The sequence below is a fragment of the Protopterus annectens genome, chromosome 12.part0 (assembly GCF_019279795.1).
Source record: "Protopterus annectens isolate FY-2018-M chromosome 12.part0, PAN1.0, whole genome shotgun sequence".
In the NCBI taxonomy this organism is placed as follows: Eukaryota; Metazoa; Chordata; order Ceratodontiformes; family Protopteridae; genus Protopterus; species Protopterus annectens.
This window is the reverse complement of record NC_056746.1, coordinates 591123974-591142228: the sequence shown is the minus strand read 5'-3', so window position 1 is coordinate 591142228 and position 18255 is coordinate 591123974. Positions and strand designations below refer to the sequence as shown.

Here is an 18255-nt window from a genome sequence, read left to right as displayed (position 1 = left end):
CAAACTTGAATACAACTGCCCAGATGGCTTCTCACGCCAGACAAACAAAGCCAACTGACTACCTATTTCAAAATGTTGGCAACAAAGGCCCAGTTATCTGCAAGAAAAATTCTGCAGGCTTTCAGCTTCATGGCATCCTGCATCCTACTAATTCCATATGCAAGACTGCATATGAGGAAACTTCAATGGTACCTAAAGTGTTTGGACTCAACATTACCACAGCCTGGAAACAGTCATTACTCTCATTCCCTGCCTGCAACAGGAGTTTCGATGGTGAGCAAAGGCTTGTCACCAGAACAAGGGACAGCCATTCACATTACCTCCAGCCAGGCAGACACTAACAACGGATGCATCAGACTATGCCTGGGGAGCCCACATGGCAGGAAGATGCATTCAGGGCACATGGTCCTCAAACCAAATGCATCTACATATCAATCAAAAAGAGATGTTAGCTGTTCAAAATGCCCTGACAGCCTTCAAGGACCTACTTCATCCGGGACAGCTACTGATAAAGACAGACAACACCATGGTCATGTGGTATATAAACAAGCAAGGGGGTACACATTCTTACCCCCTTTGCAGACTAGCCATGACCTTGTGGGACACAGCTTTGACTTATCAAGTACATCTGCAGGCACAATTCCTGCCAGGAAAGGAAAATACTCTAGCAGAAAAACTAAGCAGAAACCTCATGGATCCCCATGAGTGGAAGCTGGATCCACAAGTTTTCAGCATGATAACAAGGAAATTGGGATGCCCGGACATAGATCTATTTGCCTCCCCTCTCAATTACCAACTAAAAAGATTCTGCACAAAGACTCCTCACAGACAAGCATGGAAAGTGGACACCCTATCAGTATATGCCTTTCCTCCACTGCCTCTCCTCCCGAAGGTGCTCCTAAAGATCAGGCAGGAGAAGCCAAAGATGATACTGATTGCCCCAGACTGGCCACGTCAATACTGGTATCCAATACTAAGAAACTTATCTCTATACTCACCTTGGACCTTACCTCAAATGCTTCGACTACTGTCCCAGCAAAACAATCAGATCGTGCACAGCCAACTCGGGACATTAAACTTGGCAGCATGGCGGATAATGTAGTCATACAAAAAAACACCTCTCAGTAAAGCTGTGATGGATGTCATTCTGGAAGCCAGAATGCCTAGTACTAGAAAGTCTTATGCTGGAAAATGGAAGAGATTCTGTTTCCTCAGATTTTGCAATACTTAACTGAGATGCTGGACAAAGGCCTATCTCTTTCATCAATTAAAAATTATGCCTCTGCCATTTTGGCTCATTACAATACAGAGCCACCACTTTTTTCTCACCCTTTATTAAGGCAGTACCTCAGAGGAGCCAAAAATTTAAGGCCCCCAAGGAGACTACCAATACCTGCATGGGACCTCAACTATGTCTTGGAAAAGCTCACCCTGCCTTCTTTTGAGTCAGCTGCTACTGCTGATATGAAGTTTCTATCTTGGAAAACAGCTCTGCTCTTAGCAATTACTTCTGCAAGACGAGTTTCAGAGCTACAGGCGCTTATGGCTGTGGAACCTTTCATCATTTTTCATCCAGACAGGGTCTCCCTGAGGACAAACCCAACATTTATGCCTAAAGTAGTATCCAATGTGGCTCTTAACCAAGCCATCCATCTGCCAACCTTTTACCCAAATCCACAGAATAATGGGGAGAGCATTCTGCATTCTTTGGATGTACACAGACAACTTAGATTCTACTTGGACAGAACCAAAGCTTTCAGGAAGACAGAGCAATTACTAGTTGCATTATGCTGCAGGATCACAAGGAAAGCCTATCTCAAAGCAGACTATTTCTAAGAGGTTAGGCCACTGCATTCGTTTCTGCTACTTACACCATGGCAAGCCAGTGCCTAAGGGCATTAGGTCTCATTCCACCAGAGCTGCAGCCACTTCAGCAGCCTTTCTCAGGGGAGTACCAACCAGAGACATTTTAGAGATGGCTACTTGGAGTTCAGTGCACACCTTTACAAAGCATTATCATCTGCCACTCTACTCTAAATCCAGGGCAGGCTTTGCCACTGCAGTTGTGCAGGGCCTCATAGCTGCTCCTACTGCTGTCTAGTTCCAGCCTCCCAACCATAGGTTTGGGACTCCCAAATGTAATGACTGCAACAGTGAAACACGAAGAACGAACATTAGTACAGTTGTGTACACTTACCATAAATGTAGATGTTCGAGTATATTCACTGAAGCAGTCCAGGTTACCTACCCGCCTTCCTCCTTTTTGCTTTTGGATCTTATCTTTCCTTCTCTGATTTAGACTACCTAAGTGGTTTGGTGTATTTCTGAATATATATATATATATATATAATATACATATATTTTATATATATATATATAATATATATATATATATTTATATATATATATATATATATATATATATATATATATATATAAATGTATATACACATATATATATATATATATATATACATATATATATATATATATATCTATATATATATATATATATATATTATATATATATATATAATATATATATATATATATATTATATATATATATATAATATATATATATATATATAATATATAATATATATATATATATATAATATAAACTTTGGCTACCCTTTTTGGGGGCATCTGACATCTGGGGCAAGAAAAACTGAAGAAAATGGCGTTGGCTGCTTCTTTTATACCCCTGACGACCTGACATCAGGGAAGGGGCGACCAGCAGCCGACGCAGGACCCAAAACTTTGGAATTCAGGCCGGCTGAGGGCAAGCTGCCAGCAGGATTACCCAAATGTAATGACTGCAACAGTGAATACACTTGAACATCTACATTTATGGTAAGTGTACACAACTGTACTTTTTTTTTACTGGCCTGTCCTGTTTAGTGTTTTTTTTTTTTTTTTTTTAACTAGTGTTAGGTTTAGCTGTTAGACTTTTAAAACACACTAGAGATATAAACTTTCTAATTGTGTTGTTTCATGGTGAATTTTCCCCACCCTTTTTTGCCTGTTGGCAGTTGTAGTGTAGCTTAGTGTGCGTTTAATGTTTTTAGTGTAATAGAGTTTTTCCTCCTTTCATATGGCCTCCATCTACGTAGTATTAGAATTCGTGTCCAAATTAATGTTTAGAATTCAGCAGAGTAGTGTGGGTTTTCATGTGTGTTGGGTAAATCCTTAACATTTAAAAAAATGTCTGGGTTGTGGGCATGAGCTACCCACCCCAAGACTCCCATTACAAATGCATCATTTGCTTGAGCAACACCCACTTGGAGGGTTGTAAGGACCGTTAGGCTTTTAGTGCTAGGGTCCTAGTGGACAGGAGGGCCAAGTTGGTGTTAAAAGGTTTGTTGCCTGCCTCTCCTGTTATGCCTTCTTGTGAGGAGAGGGGGGATGGAAGTTGGACAATGTGGAAAGTGAGTGATAGGCTTCCAGATTTAAAAAAAAATATATATATATATATAGTAGGAGAGAGAGCGAAAAAGAAAGTCAGGGAAAAGGAGAGAAAGAAAACAAATACTCAAGGAAAGGGAATCCAGGAAGTGTAGGGAAGATTTTCCTTCCCTTTGTTTTTCTCCAGATTGGAAGATCTCAAGGTCTTCAGCTGCTCTGGTTGCATCTCTTCATTCAGAATATGTACCTCTCGCACCAATCTCCTTTGACCTTGGATCCAGCAGACTCCTTTCCTTGGATGCGGCAGGTTCTGTGGGTCAGGATATCCTGACGCCCTGCCTTTCAGCAGCTCTGGTATCTGGCAGGACCTTTTTGCCCTTCCACCATATTAACCCAGCTGAATCCTCCTCGGAGTCATCCCTCTTTGGGTCATAGTCTCTCCTTTTCAGAAACAAGAGTTTTCCACCACTGTGGATCCGAGAAGCCTCAATCTATGGCTTCATTTAAGTCGACGAGCACTAAAAATGTTGATTTGGAACAACGTTTTGAGATCCATCCTTAACACCCAGATGGAATTGTAGATCATATCCTCTTCCTGTGCTCCAAGGATGGAGGGATTCTCTCAGATGACTTGCAAGGCTTTGTTCAGTCAGTTCCTTATCCTCTTTTGATCCTCCCTTTGGCTCTGACCTTTGATTGGCCTACAATCCAGTTTGCTTCTGTATTTGTACTGGCAGCATGGTTGTCCTCAGCACCAACTTGTGCCTTGATGACCTCTACTATGATGTTGTCTGTTCCAGTGGCATGTCAGTGCTGAGAGGTTGGACCTGAGTGCTGTGTTCAGGAGTTTGGAATCAAATTTTTCCCCCAGGTGACTCGGCACCTAATAGCTTGGCTCCTATCTCAATGTCTGACCTGAACCCGTCAGTGTCTGGAATGGTAGCTTCCCAAAAATCAAAGGATCAGAGGATCGAAAGGACTTTCCCTCCACCTGTCCTGCTTCTGCATCTGTGTTCAAAGTTGCTGAAAGGTTATTGTCTCACTCTGAGACAGGATGTTTGGCACTGATACCAGATGCATCCTGATCCTGTTGCCCATCCAGCATCTGTCTTGCTCATAAGCAGTCCTTTGGACAGCCTTTGCCAACTGATTTCAGCCAGCCACAGGCTAGAGGTACTCCAATGGCTTCTGTGTCCCCCGGCATCATGTCCTCTGTAAGAGGAAACACTTATAATCTCCTGAGAAGTCTCTCACTGGGAATTCTAATTTTGATGAAAGGGAGGGGTCCCAAAAGTCCTCCAGCAAGGATGCCTGTTTGATGACCTATCATAATTAATGTGAAAGCATGGAGGATGGAACACCAAACCTCCTTCCCCAGAGGACTCTGTATTTCTCGAGGCCTTCAATGCAGGACCGTCCATGTTGTGGGTTGTACCCCAACCAGACACTCATCAGTCTGGTATCCTGGAGGGCTTGAAGGGTACCGAATGCAGTAGGGCTAATCCCATGTAAGCAAGATAAGGTTTTGGCAAGTCCCCTCTATAGATGGGGCCTAATGGAGCAATGGTCCTGCTGTGTAGACAAGATTGTTGCTTCTGCAGCCACTAAATTAAGTCATCTTTGAAGAGAAAGCATCAGTCCATCCCCCCTAAACAGGGAATCCCAGGCCTTGTACTGCTTGGATGAGCAAACATATGCTTCAGCCATGTTTGGCCTCAGTGTACTGAATGAGTGATGAGACTCCAACTTGACCTTGTTACGGTGGTGTCTAAATCAGTAGCAACAGGTCTGTAAATCTATAGAGACTCTGTCGTCCACAATGCTTTCTATTTTCTGTTTTTGTATGATGCTGATTTCCTATGGTTTGGCCTAAGTAGCAGGCATTCACATAGCTATTCTCTGGCACTTCTGGATCCACTTGTGCAATTTTGTGGAATGCTTTAAGGCATCCTTCCTTATCACCATCTTTGGTTGATCCACTTTATTTGGACCAAAGTTTAAGGAGACTGACCAGGAGCGAGCAGGATGGGAAAACTCTCTCTGCCTTGGGAGAATATTTGCAAGGAATCCATGAGGTGACCAGAAAATGTTCCATGAGTCTGTCTTTTCCCAGGATGCTCCAGGAGAAGGTTTCTCCTGAGACAGAGGGAGAACTTTAAAGGATACCACCTGTGAGGCAGGAGCAGTCTGCAGAACTATGGCTTAAGAGTCCCTTTTCTCTGGTAAGCTTTTTGACATTCCTGAACATTTGCCTAGCTGATGCACTACAGAGGCAGTTGGGGGGGGGGGGGCTGTATATCCCTTCACACAGGTGCTTAGGAGGTAATCACTTCAGACTCGTGTGAGTAGTTTCCAGAGGTTACTACATTCCCTTTTGGTCCACCTGAAATTCAAGAGTAAAATTCTTCCTGGATGTTACACCACATCAGTGTAGGGCAGCAGCAGATGAAATCAGCATGAGTCATCTTGGAGGTGCCACCAGACCAAAGAGGATCTGGGGTCTGCTCAAGACCGTTTCTAGTGCCAAAGAAAAATAAGGACGTCCGGCCTTTCCTGGCCCTAAGCAGTCTGAATGTTCATGTCAAGCAGCCCAAATTCCAGATGGTCACAGTACAGTCCATATTACCTCTCTTCAGAAAGGACAATTGGATGTGCTCTCTGGGTCTCAATGTTGCCAATTACCTCATCAACATTTCTTTGCTTCAGATTAGGAGTCAGTAATTTTTGATTTCAAGCCCTGACGTTTGGTCTCACCATAGCTTCCTGGGTGTTCACCAGATACATGTCAGTGGTAGCAGCCTGGCTGCAGCTGCACAGATTTCAGGTCTTTTTGCATCTGGAAGATTGTCTCAGAGTGATTTCAAGAGCATCATTGATCCAAGCGAAGGACTTCTTGCCCCACTACTCCCTCTCCTTAGGGATCACTGTCCACTTTCAGAAATTAAGCCTAGAATCTATTCACATTCTAGAGTTTAACAGATGCCATCAGTACACAACCAGTCTGATTGCCAGGCTTCCTGTTTTTTGATGAATTTTATCCTTGGGTGGGAGGTTGGCATAATAGTTAAGATGCTTATCTTACAAACACAAGGTTTGATTCTCACATGGGGTAATTGGCTAGGCTTAAAATGGCCCACAAGGCAGTTAGCCTAGTAGTAATATATTAACCTATAAACAAACAAGTCAGATTCTAGCTCTTCAAAGGTCACCTGCTTTTTTCTGCTTTTCCTTGTAGGCCTTATGCCCACAACTGCCCACTTGGTTCCATTGTCCAGATATTTCATGAGAATTCTACAGTGGACATTCTGTCCAATGGTCCTTGACAACACACCTTATGGATTTCCCCATTAACCCAACAGATATCTGCTGAGGTCTCCTTTCCTGGTGACTGACTTCTAATCAAGTTGTAATAGGTTGTTCTTTTGTTCTTCCTTAGCCCACAGCCACAGTTACCTCTGACTATTCTCTCCTGGGGTGTGGGTGGCATTTCAAAGTGAAGATAGTCTAAGGTACCTGATCTCCTTTGGAAGCCCACCTTCACATCAACATCCTGGACATGAGATGATAGTGGTCCTCCTTGTGCTGCAGGCCTTTTAGGATGGTCTCACCAAGAGTGTGATGGCTGTTCAAAAGGACAATATGTCTGTGGTCCGGTATACAAACAAACAAGGGGTAACCCAGTTCTAACTTCTGTTTTAAGAGACTGAGGGTTTTGCAATGGGCAGTGTCCTCTCAGCGCTTCCTGATACCAACACATATTACAGGGAGGTCCAACATACTTGGAAATGGAATCAGTAAGAGCATTTTGATGCCCCACAAATAGTTCCTCAAGCCCTTATTGGCGGCTCAGATCTTCAGCCACTAGGGCCAACCTTTATACAACCCGTTTACCTTATCACAACACCAAATGCAGTAGCTGCTTTGCCATGGTCCTTCCACAGGGACAGACATGGCATGGAGGAGCTCTGTTCTGCATGCTTGGCTGTTTGGCCTCCTGAGCTCCTTTATACCTTTCCTCCGACTCCCCTGATCACCAGGTTTCTACAGAAACTGCATGTTGCAGACCAGTGGTAATCCTCATTGCTAACTTTTGGCACAAGTATGATTTCCCTGTCTGTGGCCTCATCTAAACACCCTCCATGGGTAGTGGACTTGAACCCAGATCGGATTTCCTCACACTTGGGTTGGTCTTACCCAAACCTAAAATCCCTAAAACTGACTGCCTGGTTTCTCCAATTCCAAAGATAGCCAGAAGTACCAATCTTTCAAGAGTTGTGCATATCCTTTCATCTTCTCAGAAGCCTTCCTCCACTAGAAAAGTACAGTCTAGCAAATGGAAAAGGCTTTCCTTATGGGCTGTTTCTTAAGGTTTAGACCTCTTTTCAGGTCCTATAGATGCCATACTGGATTACCTAGCTGGCCTTTTTTTTTATTTTGGATCTGGTTACTCCATCACCATCCTCTAGATCCAAAGTATTCCACACACCTCTGTGTTCTGCACTGAGAAGGCCCATCATAGAGTACATTGCCCCCTTTGGGATGCATCTTACCAAACCTATAAAGCAGCTGAAGACCGCAAAGCTTTCTGTCAAAGATCATAGGCCTAAAGGACCTCGGCTACCAAGAGAGGCTGGAGGCTTTGTCTCTGTATTTAATGTCCTATAAACTCATTTGGGGGAGTCTCTACCTTGCCTTCTGGGCTATTAGGGATCCAGCATCCAAGACCTCTTGTTTCTCCACAAATCAAATAGTTCAGTGAATGCTAAAACCATAGACCTGAATTTCCTTCAGCAAATATATCACAGTGGAGATACAAATTTGTCACGCAGCAATTTCACTTTTAATGGAACAGACTTTCTCTCCAAATCAAGCAATATGGTAAACTGTCTTCCTTTAAGGGTATTGTTCCTTGAAAAAATAGGTAATATAGAAGAATGGCTACCGTAAGGTGTAAATAGCTGCATGACCCAAATGGCTTGTACATTCTGTGATTCTGTGACATTTGTGCAGCCACTACTTGATCTTCTCTGAACACTTCTACAAGGCATTGTAAGATGGAATTTTTTCCAGGTTTTTTTTCAGGTCTACTATCATTGGTGGTATATTCCCATGGTGCTGACCACCAGGGAGGATTAGCTAGGGACTCTGTCCTAGAGGTTACTAAAGAGAAGGATCTTGTCTTACAAGGCATGGTAGTTGTGCTCTTAATATAATGAAAGGTAGGATACTAAAGACAAACCTTTTTCTTTCATATCTGTGGTGTACTGTGTCTTGGAGTCTCTTCTCCATTTACATTTGTCTCTTGTCTTCTTCCTTCAGCTCAATGTTGAAACAAGGTAAAAAATGAGTGCAAGATGTACAAGGAAGGATCCAAGCAGCCTGGGAAAGTTTTATCTATCCATCTTGATATCCCAGTGGCCGCAGTGTAAGTCTTGAGTTTGTCAGTGATAGACCTTTACAGATCTGTCATCATGATAAATATACCATTTTTATTTCTTCTTGTATACATTATTGGAGATCAACCATTACTGGTGAGCATTTTTTTTTATAATGGTAGTTTGTGGTTTTAACTGACTTTAGTAGAGTGTAATGCTAGCAAATGGTATTTTAAATGAATTCTAGTGTTACTTGCCGCTGTAAACATGTGTGTTTTCTTTGTTTAGTTCCTACATGGTCGCGGTAAAAAGGCACTGAATATCAGAATGGTACAAACCATGAAGATTGGATTAAAGGACCAAAACAAAGGACTTTTCTCAGTCTGGCAAGAAATCTTCCAGCTACCCAGGCAACAGAGGTATAGTCTGTCATGATTTAGCTTTAATGCTGATATCAATTCTGTACAGTTTTTCTGGCTGCATTTGCAGGACCTATAAACTTTTTCTAGCTGCATTTGCATTAATTTGACTATCCTTGAGCACACTTATTTTAACCCAGTAAAGATATTAGAACTCTTCATGTTTCCTGACATCTATGAATTGCACATTTTAACTTATTTATATACCATCTAATTATTACAGATATTTGAACTTTACATCCTCTAACTTTATTATTGTTTAGGGAAATAGCCATTGTTGCAGACATTCCTGTGTGTGATCTTTGAATGAGATTTAAGGAATAGTCCCACAACTCCTCTAAAAGCAGAGCCTGTTGGACAACCTATTGTATAGGGGTTGAGATCATGCTTCTTAAGTGGTACATTGGGGGGGGGGGGGGGCCTGCAGGAAGGCACGGTTCATGTATTATGGATGTTTGCTTTAATGACCAGTCTCCACCCATGCACATTACTGTATCTGGTACGCAAAAACATCCTGGTGTACCCAGAGTTATATTTGGCACTTTCCTTGTGCAGGTCCAGAATTTAAAACAAAGCCATGCAAATATCATGATAATTTTAACTTCAGTAAAACGATAGGAGAATATGGCAATATCCATTTCATCCTTTTCCCCCTGCTAACCCACCTGAGAGCTGGGTGTTGATCCTAAATGTGAGTCACTAGTAGCACAAATGACCAATTTGTCTTAACTCCAGATGTATGGATTTTCACTTTACAGTGTAAACAAAGTATTGATTTCATTAAGTGTGGATTTATCAAATGTGCAATTAGTGTTTGTTATCTGTACCTTAAGATGCCATTGCTGACATTTTCATGCAATGAGATGTTTTAAACCACACCATTTTTTTACTTTTGTATATTTAAGTTTACTGCTGACTATCGGCACAGACTTATTTTTTAAGATGTTGATTACCTATTGAAGTCCTTGTACTACCAAAACCTATAAATCATAAATCTGAAGTAGTTAACTTCATTTGTGCAGCAACCTATGGGAATCGGATCCGACCTCGGATCTGAGCCAGCAGTTTTCAACAGCTTTAGATCTGAGCTCCAAGCTCCTCCCCTGCCAACCCTGACTGACCTCAGATCTAGTTTGCCGCGGTTTACTTCATCAGCTTGATCCAGAGTTCCAGGCGTTTTCGTTCTCTTTGTGAGAAAAATGTAACTTTTCTACCACTTTTCTTTAACCTTTGGTGTGTGTGTGTGTAGGTCCCTTTTTCTAACTAAAAGCTCTCTTAGTTTAAATTATTTTGTGTCTATTTAACCTCCCCCTTCCTTCGTGGTTCCATCAGGGTTGTGTGTGTGTGTGTTTGGGGCCTAGTGTGTGCGTGGCTTTACCTTCTATAGTATGTCTGAGGCCCCAAAGGTGATGTTTTCTAAGTGCACCGAGTGTGGCCATAAGCTGTCCCCAGCGGATGGCCACTGTGTGTGTTGTGCCCTGGGGTTGAGCACCTGTCCTCTGGTTGTACCATTTATGCAGCGTTCAACCCCAGGGCACTCAATGACCGGAGGTCTAAGCTGATTCTGGCGGGCCTTCTGCCCCCGGACTCGGCTTCTACCTCCGGTCCTCCCGTGGCTCCTGCTGCGGCTGCCACTCCTGCTTCCCTGCCCCCGGCCGGGACTCAACCTCCTGCCTTAGGCCCGGAGGAGAGGGAGGCCAGGAAAGAAAGGAGGAGGGAAAAGCACCACAAGCAGTGGGCCAAGGCCTCCGCTTCGCCCCCCCCCCCCGGCTAAGCGGTCTTCTCCCTCCAGGTCATCTGGGTCTCCTCCTTCTCGGATCCAGTCCCCGTGCTTTTCACTGGGTCCTGAGGAGGAGGAGACCCGATCTCCTTCAAGGTCATCGAGGCAACACTCCCGCCCCGCCTCGGTGGCCTCATCGAGATCTACCAGAAGTCTCACGGATGCAGATTTGGACCAGACAATGAGAAGATTCCTCCAGACCCAACTGCAGATGGGAGTGCTCCTGCCTCCCCCCCCCCCCTCCAGGGGGAGCTCGACCCCCTTCTTTGCCCCGATAGCTCCTTCTCCGTCCCGTTTCCCGGGTTCGGAGTCTTCAGAGCCGGGCAGCCTTGGAGCCGGGGGTGTGTCGGCGCCGATAGTCTCGGGTTCTTTGGCGCCGACACTTCCCTCGAGTCTGTCGGGTCCATTTTATTCGGATCCGAGCTCTCGGAACCGAGGGCTGAGCTTCCGATCCGGCGGTATCGGTATGCCTTTGGCTCTGTCCAGGCCGGAGTATACTGGTCCGTTGGATCCGATCGCTTCTGCGCCGGCCCCGATCCGTCCGTTGGATCCAAGGGGGAGTCTGCTTTCAGATCCCAGAATGAGCAGCTCTCCCTCGGCAGTCGACATGTTGGAGAGGGTCCTGTCGAGAGATTCCAGCCCCCCGGCCCTTGCCACGGCTCCACCCTGCACTCCTTCTCAGTTGGGCCCGACTTCCATCACCCAGCCCCAGGGACAGCCTGCATTGACGTCCCAGGTAGTTCCATTGGAACAAGACGTTGCTGGTGAGACCTCCTCAGACAGCCTCACAAGCGAAGGTGCAAGAGGGAGGCACCTGGACTCCCCCGAGTCCTTGACTGAGGACACGGATTTGGAGGAAGGATAAGGCTCCCCAAGATCACCCCCCGAAGATGTCTAATTTGGTGACATCATGGAGATGCTCAGAATAAAGGGGGGGGGGTCTGCCCCAAAGCCTACCTCAGATGAATCAGTGTTCCTGGATGCGTTTGAGGCAGGTCCGTCTACCTCTTGGGTGTCCCCTCTGGCCGACCCCCCCTGGTAGACTTGATTACTACCAGGGCGTGGAAGGAGCCGGACACTGTGGAGCCAGTCCCCAAGCGCCCGGACAAGATTCTTAGCTCACCCTATGACAAGTCCCACTGGAGTAAGGGTCCCCCTGTAGATGCCATGTTGGTGGCGGCGGCCACCAAGAGGGAACTTGCTCAGGAGAGTCCCTCGGTTCATCCCCTGAGCAAGGAGTCTCGGTCGATGGACCGCCTAGGGAAGCAGGTGTTTAGTTCGGCTGCCTTCTCTGTGAGGTCGCTGAACTACATGGCACATGTGCTCCAACTGCAGCAGGACCTTATCAAAGAGTATGCTGCGTCACCCCCCCCCCCCCCGAGTCCATGTCGGCGGAGGAAAAACAATTGCACTCCACGCAGATGGCCACTCTACGATCCATATCTAACACCTCTATGCGGCTTCTGTCTCATGCCACGGCCTGGCTCCGGCACTGTGATTTCGCGGAACCCTTTAAGGTGTCTTTCGCTAATGCCCCTTTTGATGGTTCTGCCCTCTTCGGCAAAACCGTGAGAGATACCTTGGTCCAGAGCGAAAAGAACGGGAAGACGTCTGCCATCGGAGTCTGCTTCTCTGCTCCCCAGAGGTCCTTCTCTAAGAACCAAAAGGGACAGAAGAAGATGTGGTTCTGGAAGTCGCAACAGTCCCGTCCCGCTCCGGACTCCCAGCCCTTCCACGGCAGAGGAGGGCAGGGTGGACGCTGCCCTAGAGGCAGAGGGGGCCTGCAAAACTTTGGATCCAGAGAACCCTTCTCGGACCAACCCACGCAACACCCCTGAGGGCTTGCCCGACTGCTCCACTCTGGAGGCAGTTGGGGGGCGTTTCTCGAAGCACCCAGCAGCTTGGGAGTCCATCACGGCAGACCGCTGGGTGCTTCGCATCATATCCAGAGGATATCAAATTCCCTTTTCTCGTTACCCACGCAGCCCCAAATACCTCCCCGATGTCCTACCCGATCAGAGGGAGGCCGCAGCAATGGAAATCCAACATTTGCTGGAAAAAAGAGCCATCCAACACGTCCCCCCAGACCAGTGCATGTCCGGGTTTTACTTCAGGTTCTTCTTGGTGCCAAAAAAGATGGGGAACTTGAGACCAATCCTCGACCTCTCTTTCCTGAACCTGTCAGTAACCAAAGAGAAGTTCCGCATGGTCACTCTTCAATCCATTCTCCCCCTTTTGCGGGAGAACGATTGGATGTGCTCTATAGACCTCAAGGATGCGTACTACCACATTCTGATGGACAGGCGATCCAGAAGGTTCCTCCGCTTCCGGCTGGGAGCCAGTCATTTCCAATTCAGGGTCCTCCCCTTTGGTCTCACCACAGCCCCCAGGGTGTTCACCAAAGTGTTAGCAGTGATAGTGGCCCACCTGAGGCTCCAGGGAATTCAGGTCTTCCCGTACCTAGACGACTGGCTCCTGACCTTCCCGACAAGGCATCTACTCTGTGCAGCCAGAAACTACTTTCTTCGTCTAGCTCCCCGGCTGGGGATCACTATCAACATAGAGAAGTCGTCTCTTACTCCGACTCAGACTATAGACTTCATAGGGGCCAGATTGGACACAAACAAATTCCTAGCTTTCTTGACCATAGACCGGCTACTATCCCTGAGGCTACACGTGCAGGCCATTCTGCAATCTCCAGCTCCCTCGGCAGAATTGGTCCTGAGGGCTCTCTGCTCGATGGCAGCAGCAATCAACCTATTGCCAATGGCACGTTTGAACATGAGGGTCTTACAATGGACCCTTCAGGTCCAGTGGTCCTTTCTTCACTATCCTCTGAGCCATCCCGTTCCACTCAGCAGGGCTTGCAAGAGGGCCCTCCTATGGTGGCTCCAATCTCCGGACCTCCAGCAAGGACGCCCGTTTTCTATGACCCCCTCCACTAGCCACGGTGACCACGGACGCCTCCCACATCAGGTAGGGGGGGGCATTGTTCGGGCAGGACAGTCCAAGGCACGTGGGACCTCATGGAGACCTCACTGCATATCAACGTCCTAGAGATGAGGGCAGTGCTGTTAGCGTTGCAAGCACTTAAGGATCTTCTTCCTGTAGGAGCGATTGCGATTCAGACAGACAATATGTCGGTTGTCTGGTACATCAACAAACAGGGGGAACCAAGTCTTACCCACTCTGTCGAGAGGCCATGACCGCTTTCTCATAGCAATGCACATTCCGGGATGGTCCAACATCCTAGCAGACAAACTAAGTCGCACCATCCTGTTACCAAACGAGTGGTCTCTGAATCCCGAAATAGCGAATCGGATCTTCGCCAAATGGGGTCAACCCTGTTTCAATCTCTTTGCCTCTCCCTCGAACACAGAATGTTACGACTACTTCGCTCTCATTTCCCCCTCTGGGGAACCCCCGAGAGACTCTCTGGTGGATTTTTGGCCCCCCGGTCTTCTTTATGCTTACCCTCCTCTTCCTCTGATGCTGAAGTTTCTTCAGAAAGCCAGTCAGTTGGGGAGCAGGATTATCCTCATTGCCCCGTTTTGGCCTCGTCTGGTCTCATCTGGTGAATCCTCCGTGGATTCTGGATCCCCGTCCGGATCTAATATCCCACCTCCTAGATCTCCCAGTCCCGAATCTGGACAACCTCAAGCTCACAGCTTGGTTGCTCCAGTTCCACTCGGTAGCTAGGACTCCCAGTATCTCTTCCCCAGTTAGCAGTGCACAAGCCTTCTACTAAAAAGATCTATAGCAGCAAATGGAAACGTTTCTCCATTTGGGCGGAACGCAAAAATTTGGATCCTTTTACAGCTCCTTTGCCCACTGTATTAGACTTTCTGTCAGGACTGTTTCATCAGGGGGCTAGCTCCTCCACAGTCAAGGTTCAACTAGCAGCTATCTCTCATTATCACGTGGGAAATGAATTGGGCCCTTTGATCACCACGAAATTGTGTAAGACCTTTTTGAAGGGCACCTTTCTGCTCAGACCTCCAGTGAAGGATGTAGTCCCTCCTTTGGATTTAACACTGGTGCTTCAGGCCTTGACAGCTCCCCCGTTTGAGCCTGCAGCTTCAGTAGATCTTAAATTCTTGTCATGGAAAACGGCTTTTCTTGTCGCCATCACCACGGCTCGAAGGGTCTCTGAACTACAGGCCCTCTGTGTAAAACCCCCATACTTGACCTTTCACAAGGATAGAGTTCACCTCAGGACCAATCCCTCCTTTCTTCCCAAGGTTGCCTCTGAGTCAAATATTAACCAGTCCATCAACCTGCCGGTCTTTTTTCCTAATTACCATAACAAAGGGGAATACAAATTACACTCATTGGATGTGCATAGACAGCTTCACTTCTACATCCACAGGACATCTGGTCATAGGAAATCCGACCAGTTGTTAGTCTCCTTTGCCAAATTTAACTTGGGTAAATCTTTGTCTAAAGTCACACTGTCTAGATGGATTTCACAGTGTATCCTTTTAGCATATGAAAGTTTGGGCAGGCCCGCATCTCTGGGAGTCCATGCCCACTCTACTCGATCTATGTCTACCTCTGCGGTTTTTAGAGCTAGAGTCTCTTTGGATGATATTTGCTCGGCAGCCACTTGGGCTTCATCTCATACTTTTATCATTCACTATAAATTGGACATTATCTCCAGAGGGAGAGCATCCTTTGGCTCTGCAGTGCTCCGGAACATCCTTCCATGAAGGCCGCCCAAGATTCAAGTAGCTGGGGACTCTGACCCATAGGTTGCTGCACAAACGAAGTTAACTACTTCAGATTAAGAAGTTATGTACTCACCATAACGTTCCATCTGAGTAGGTAAACTTAATTTGTCAGCAACCGTCCCTCCCTCCTGCCCCCTCACTTGCGAATGTCTTCATACTCAGGTCCATGAGTTTTACCCACTTTATCTTGAGATTAATAATTTTATAGCAGTTTCTGCTGTTGTGCAAACTTGATCTGAGGTCAGTCAGAGTTGGCAGGGGATTATGGGTAGGGGGAGGAGCTTGGAGCTCGGATTTAAAGCTGTTGAAAACTGCCCGCCCGGATCCTAGGTCAGATCCGATTCCCATAGGTTGCTTACAAATGAAGTTTACCTACTCGGATGGAACGTTATGGTGAGTACATAACTTCTTATTTTCATTTTCCTGGAGAGATCTGCTACAACAAGCAACTGTTAAATCTTTCATTGCTGCACTTTGCTTTTTTTTTTTTTGTGTGTAAATTATAGAGAGTCAGTGCTGCTTATGTGGGTGAGCGTCTGTACATTTTAATTGGAAATGTCTCATCTGACAAGACGTGCTGTTAGAATTTTATCCAACTGGTAGTATCACGTGATACAACCAACTTTTTACAAATCATTTCTGATACACAACTTGAGCCGGATTGGCGCATGTGCACTTTTGATGTAAGTGCACTGTACACTAACATTCCCCATTCTGGTGGTTTAGAGGCTCTGGCCTTTTGGCTAAATATCTCTGGTTTGTATTCCTCAGATTACAATGAATTTTTGCTGGATATGGCATCATATGTATTAACTAACAATGTCTTCTTCTATCAGGACATATGTTACTGGCAGACTAAAGGTACCGCCATGGGTTCCTCTTTTGCACCCATTTATGCAGACCTTTTCATGGCCTATGTTGAGAATGACCTTATATACAACAGCAATAACAACATCTATTTAGAACAACTTGACATTTGGAGACGTTATCTCGATGATTGCTGGGCTGTATGGAAGGGGGAACTTGCAGGCTTGTTTGATTTCTTAACATGTCTTAATAACAACAAATGGGGTTTGGAGTTTACATTACATTATGACCACAATCACATTACTTTTCTTGATGTATCTGTCAATAGATTATCAGATCATACTTTGGGGACCCTTGTGCATAGGAAACATCCAGAATATAATACTATTCTACATGCCTCCAGCTTCCATCCCCCACATATTGCTAAGAACATCCCCAAATCTCAATTTATAAGGACGAAATGCATCCTGATGAGTCTTCCTTTCAAGCAGAAAGTAGGGATTTAACCAGACGCTTTAGGTCTAGGGGATATAAAATGGGGCATGTTTTTGATGCTATCAATAAAGTTAACCACATGAATAGGGATGACTTATTAGCATATAAAATTGTTGAAGAACCTGTACATCAACCCATTAGATTTACTACTACCTATGACAGGAATTTGGATAGCCTTATCCAGAGTGTGAATAGACATTGGAATGTATTATTGTATGACAATGATTTGTCTAATATTGTTCCTGAACGTTGCCTTTTTGCTTTTAGGAAAGGCAGAAATCTGGGTAGCCATTTCAATCATTATAAACATGTGCATGATAATACTCTCCCAGAACCAATACAAACCACTCTTACTGGCAGTATACTTGTTGGTTGTTACCCTTGTGGACATTGCACTAATTGCAATAAAGTTTCCAAAACCAAAGCATTTACTAGTAGAAATTCTGCCATTGTATACAATATTAAATTCTTTGCTAATTGTAGCTCCGATTGGGTAGTTTATTTAGCCACATGCACATGTGGCGCATTTTATATTGGTCAAACATCCAGACCACTAAGATTAAGGATCTCGGAGCACATAAGCAATATTAAGAAAGGCAGAATACACAATGCTTTATACAAACATCAGCAAACACATCCTACAGCTAGTTTTCAATTCACTATTATTGACATTATTCATGGTAAAAAAGTGAATAAGACAGGTTGGCATTCTTTATTAAATTCCAAAGAGAAAAAATGGATAATTAAGTTAGGTGGTTTATTTCCACCAGATCTAAATGACAAGCTTTAGGTTTATCCAATCATGTCTCTTTGCAGTGTATTTAAATTCAGCTTTGAAGTTGCTTGTTTTACACTGAGGAAGGCTGTGTCTAGTTTACCAGCCGAAACCGGTCTGTGCAATACTCTCTGCTTTATTTTGATATGGTATTTTACCAATAAAAGTTTCATATTGGGTCATGTTCTGCTGGCTCCTTTTCTTTGTTTTAATGGAGTTTTCTGTCACAGATTTTGGCTCTAATTTTACTCTGTTCCTCCTCATTGCTCTAAACTAGTGATTTTGGAAGACGTGATGGATAACACTTAATTGATGACAGATATTCGAGCTGTACACACAGTTTACGTCCGAAAATACGTGTTAATTTACATTATCTTATTCTGTCAACTTCTCAAATTAGTAATGCTAACATTTAAAATGTCACCTTGATTATTTCTGGATTTTTCCCTGATTCTCAAGGTAGGAGG

At 45.1% G+C, this 18255-nt stretch overlaps 1 protein-coding gene across 1 annotated transcript in view; it reads left to right on the top strand.

Moving 5' to 3' along the window:
- CHTF18 (chromosome transmission fidelity factor 18) overlaps positions 1 to 18255 on the top strand; it is a 927562-nt gene that overhangs the window by 281160 nt on the left and 628147 nt on the right. Inside the window, exon 13 of the mRNA XM_044088940.1 lies at positions 9071 to 9201. Coding sequence (XP_043944875.1) covers positions 9071 to 9201 — 131 coding nt within the window. The remainder of the gene's footprint in view (positions 1 to 9070; positions 9202 to 18255) is intronic.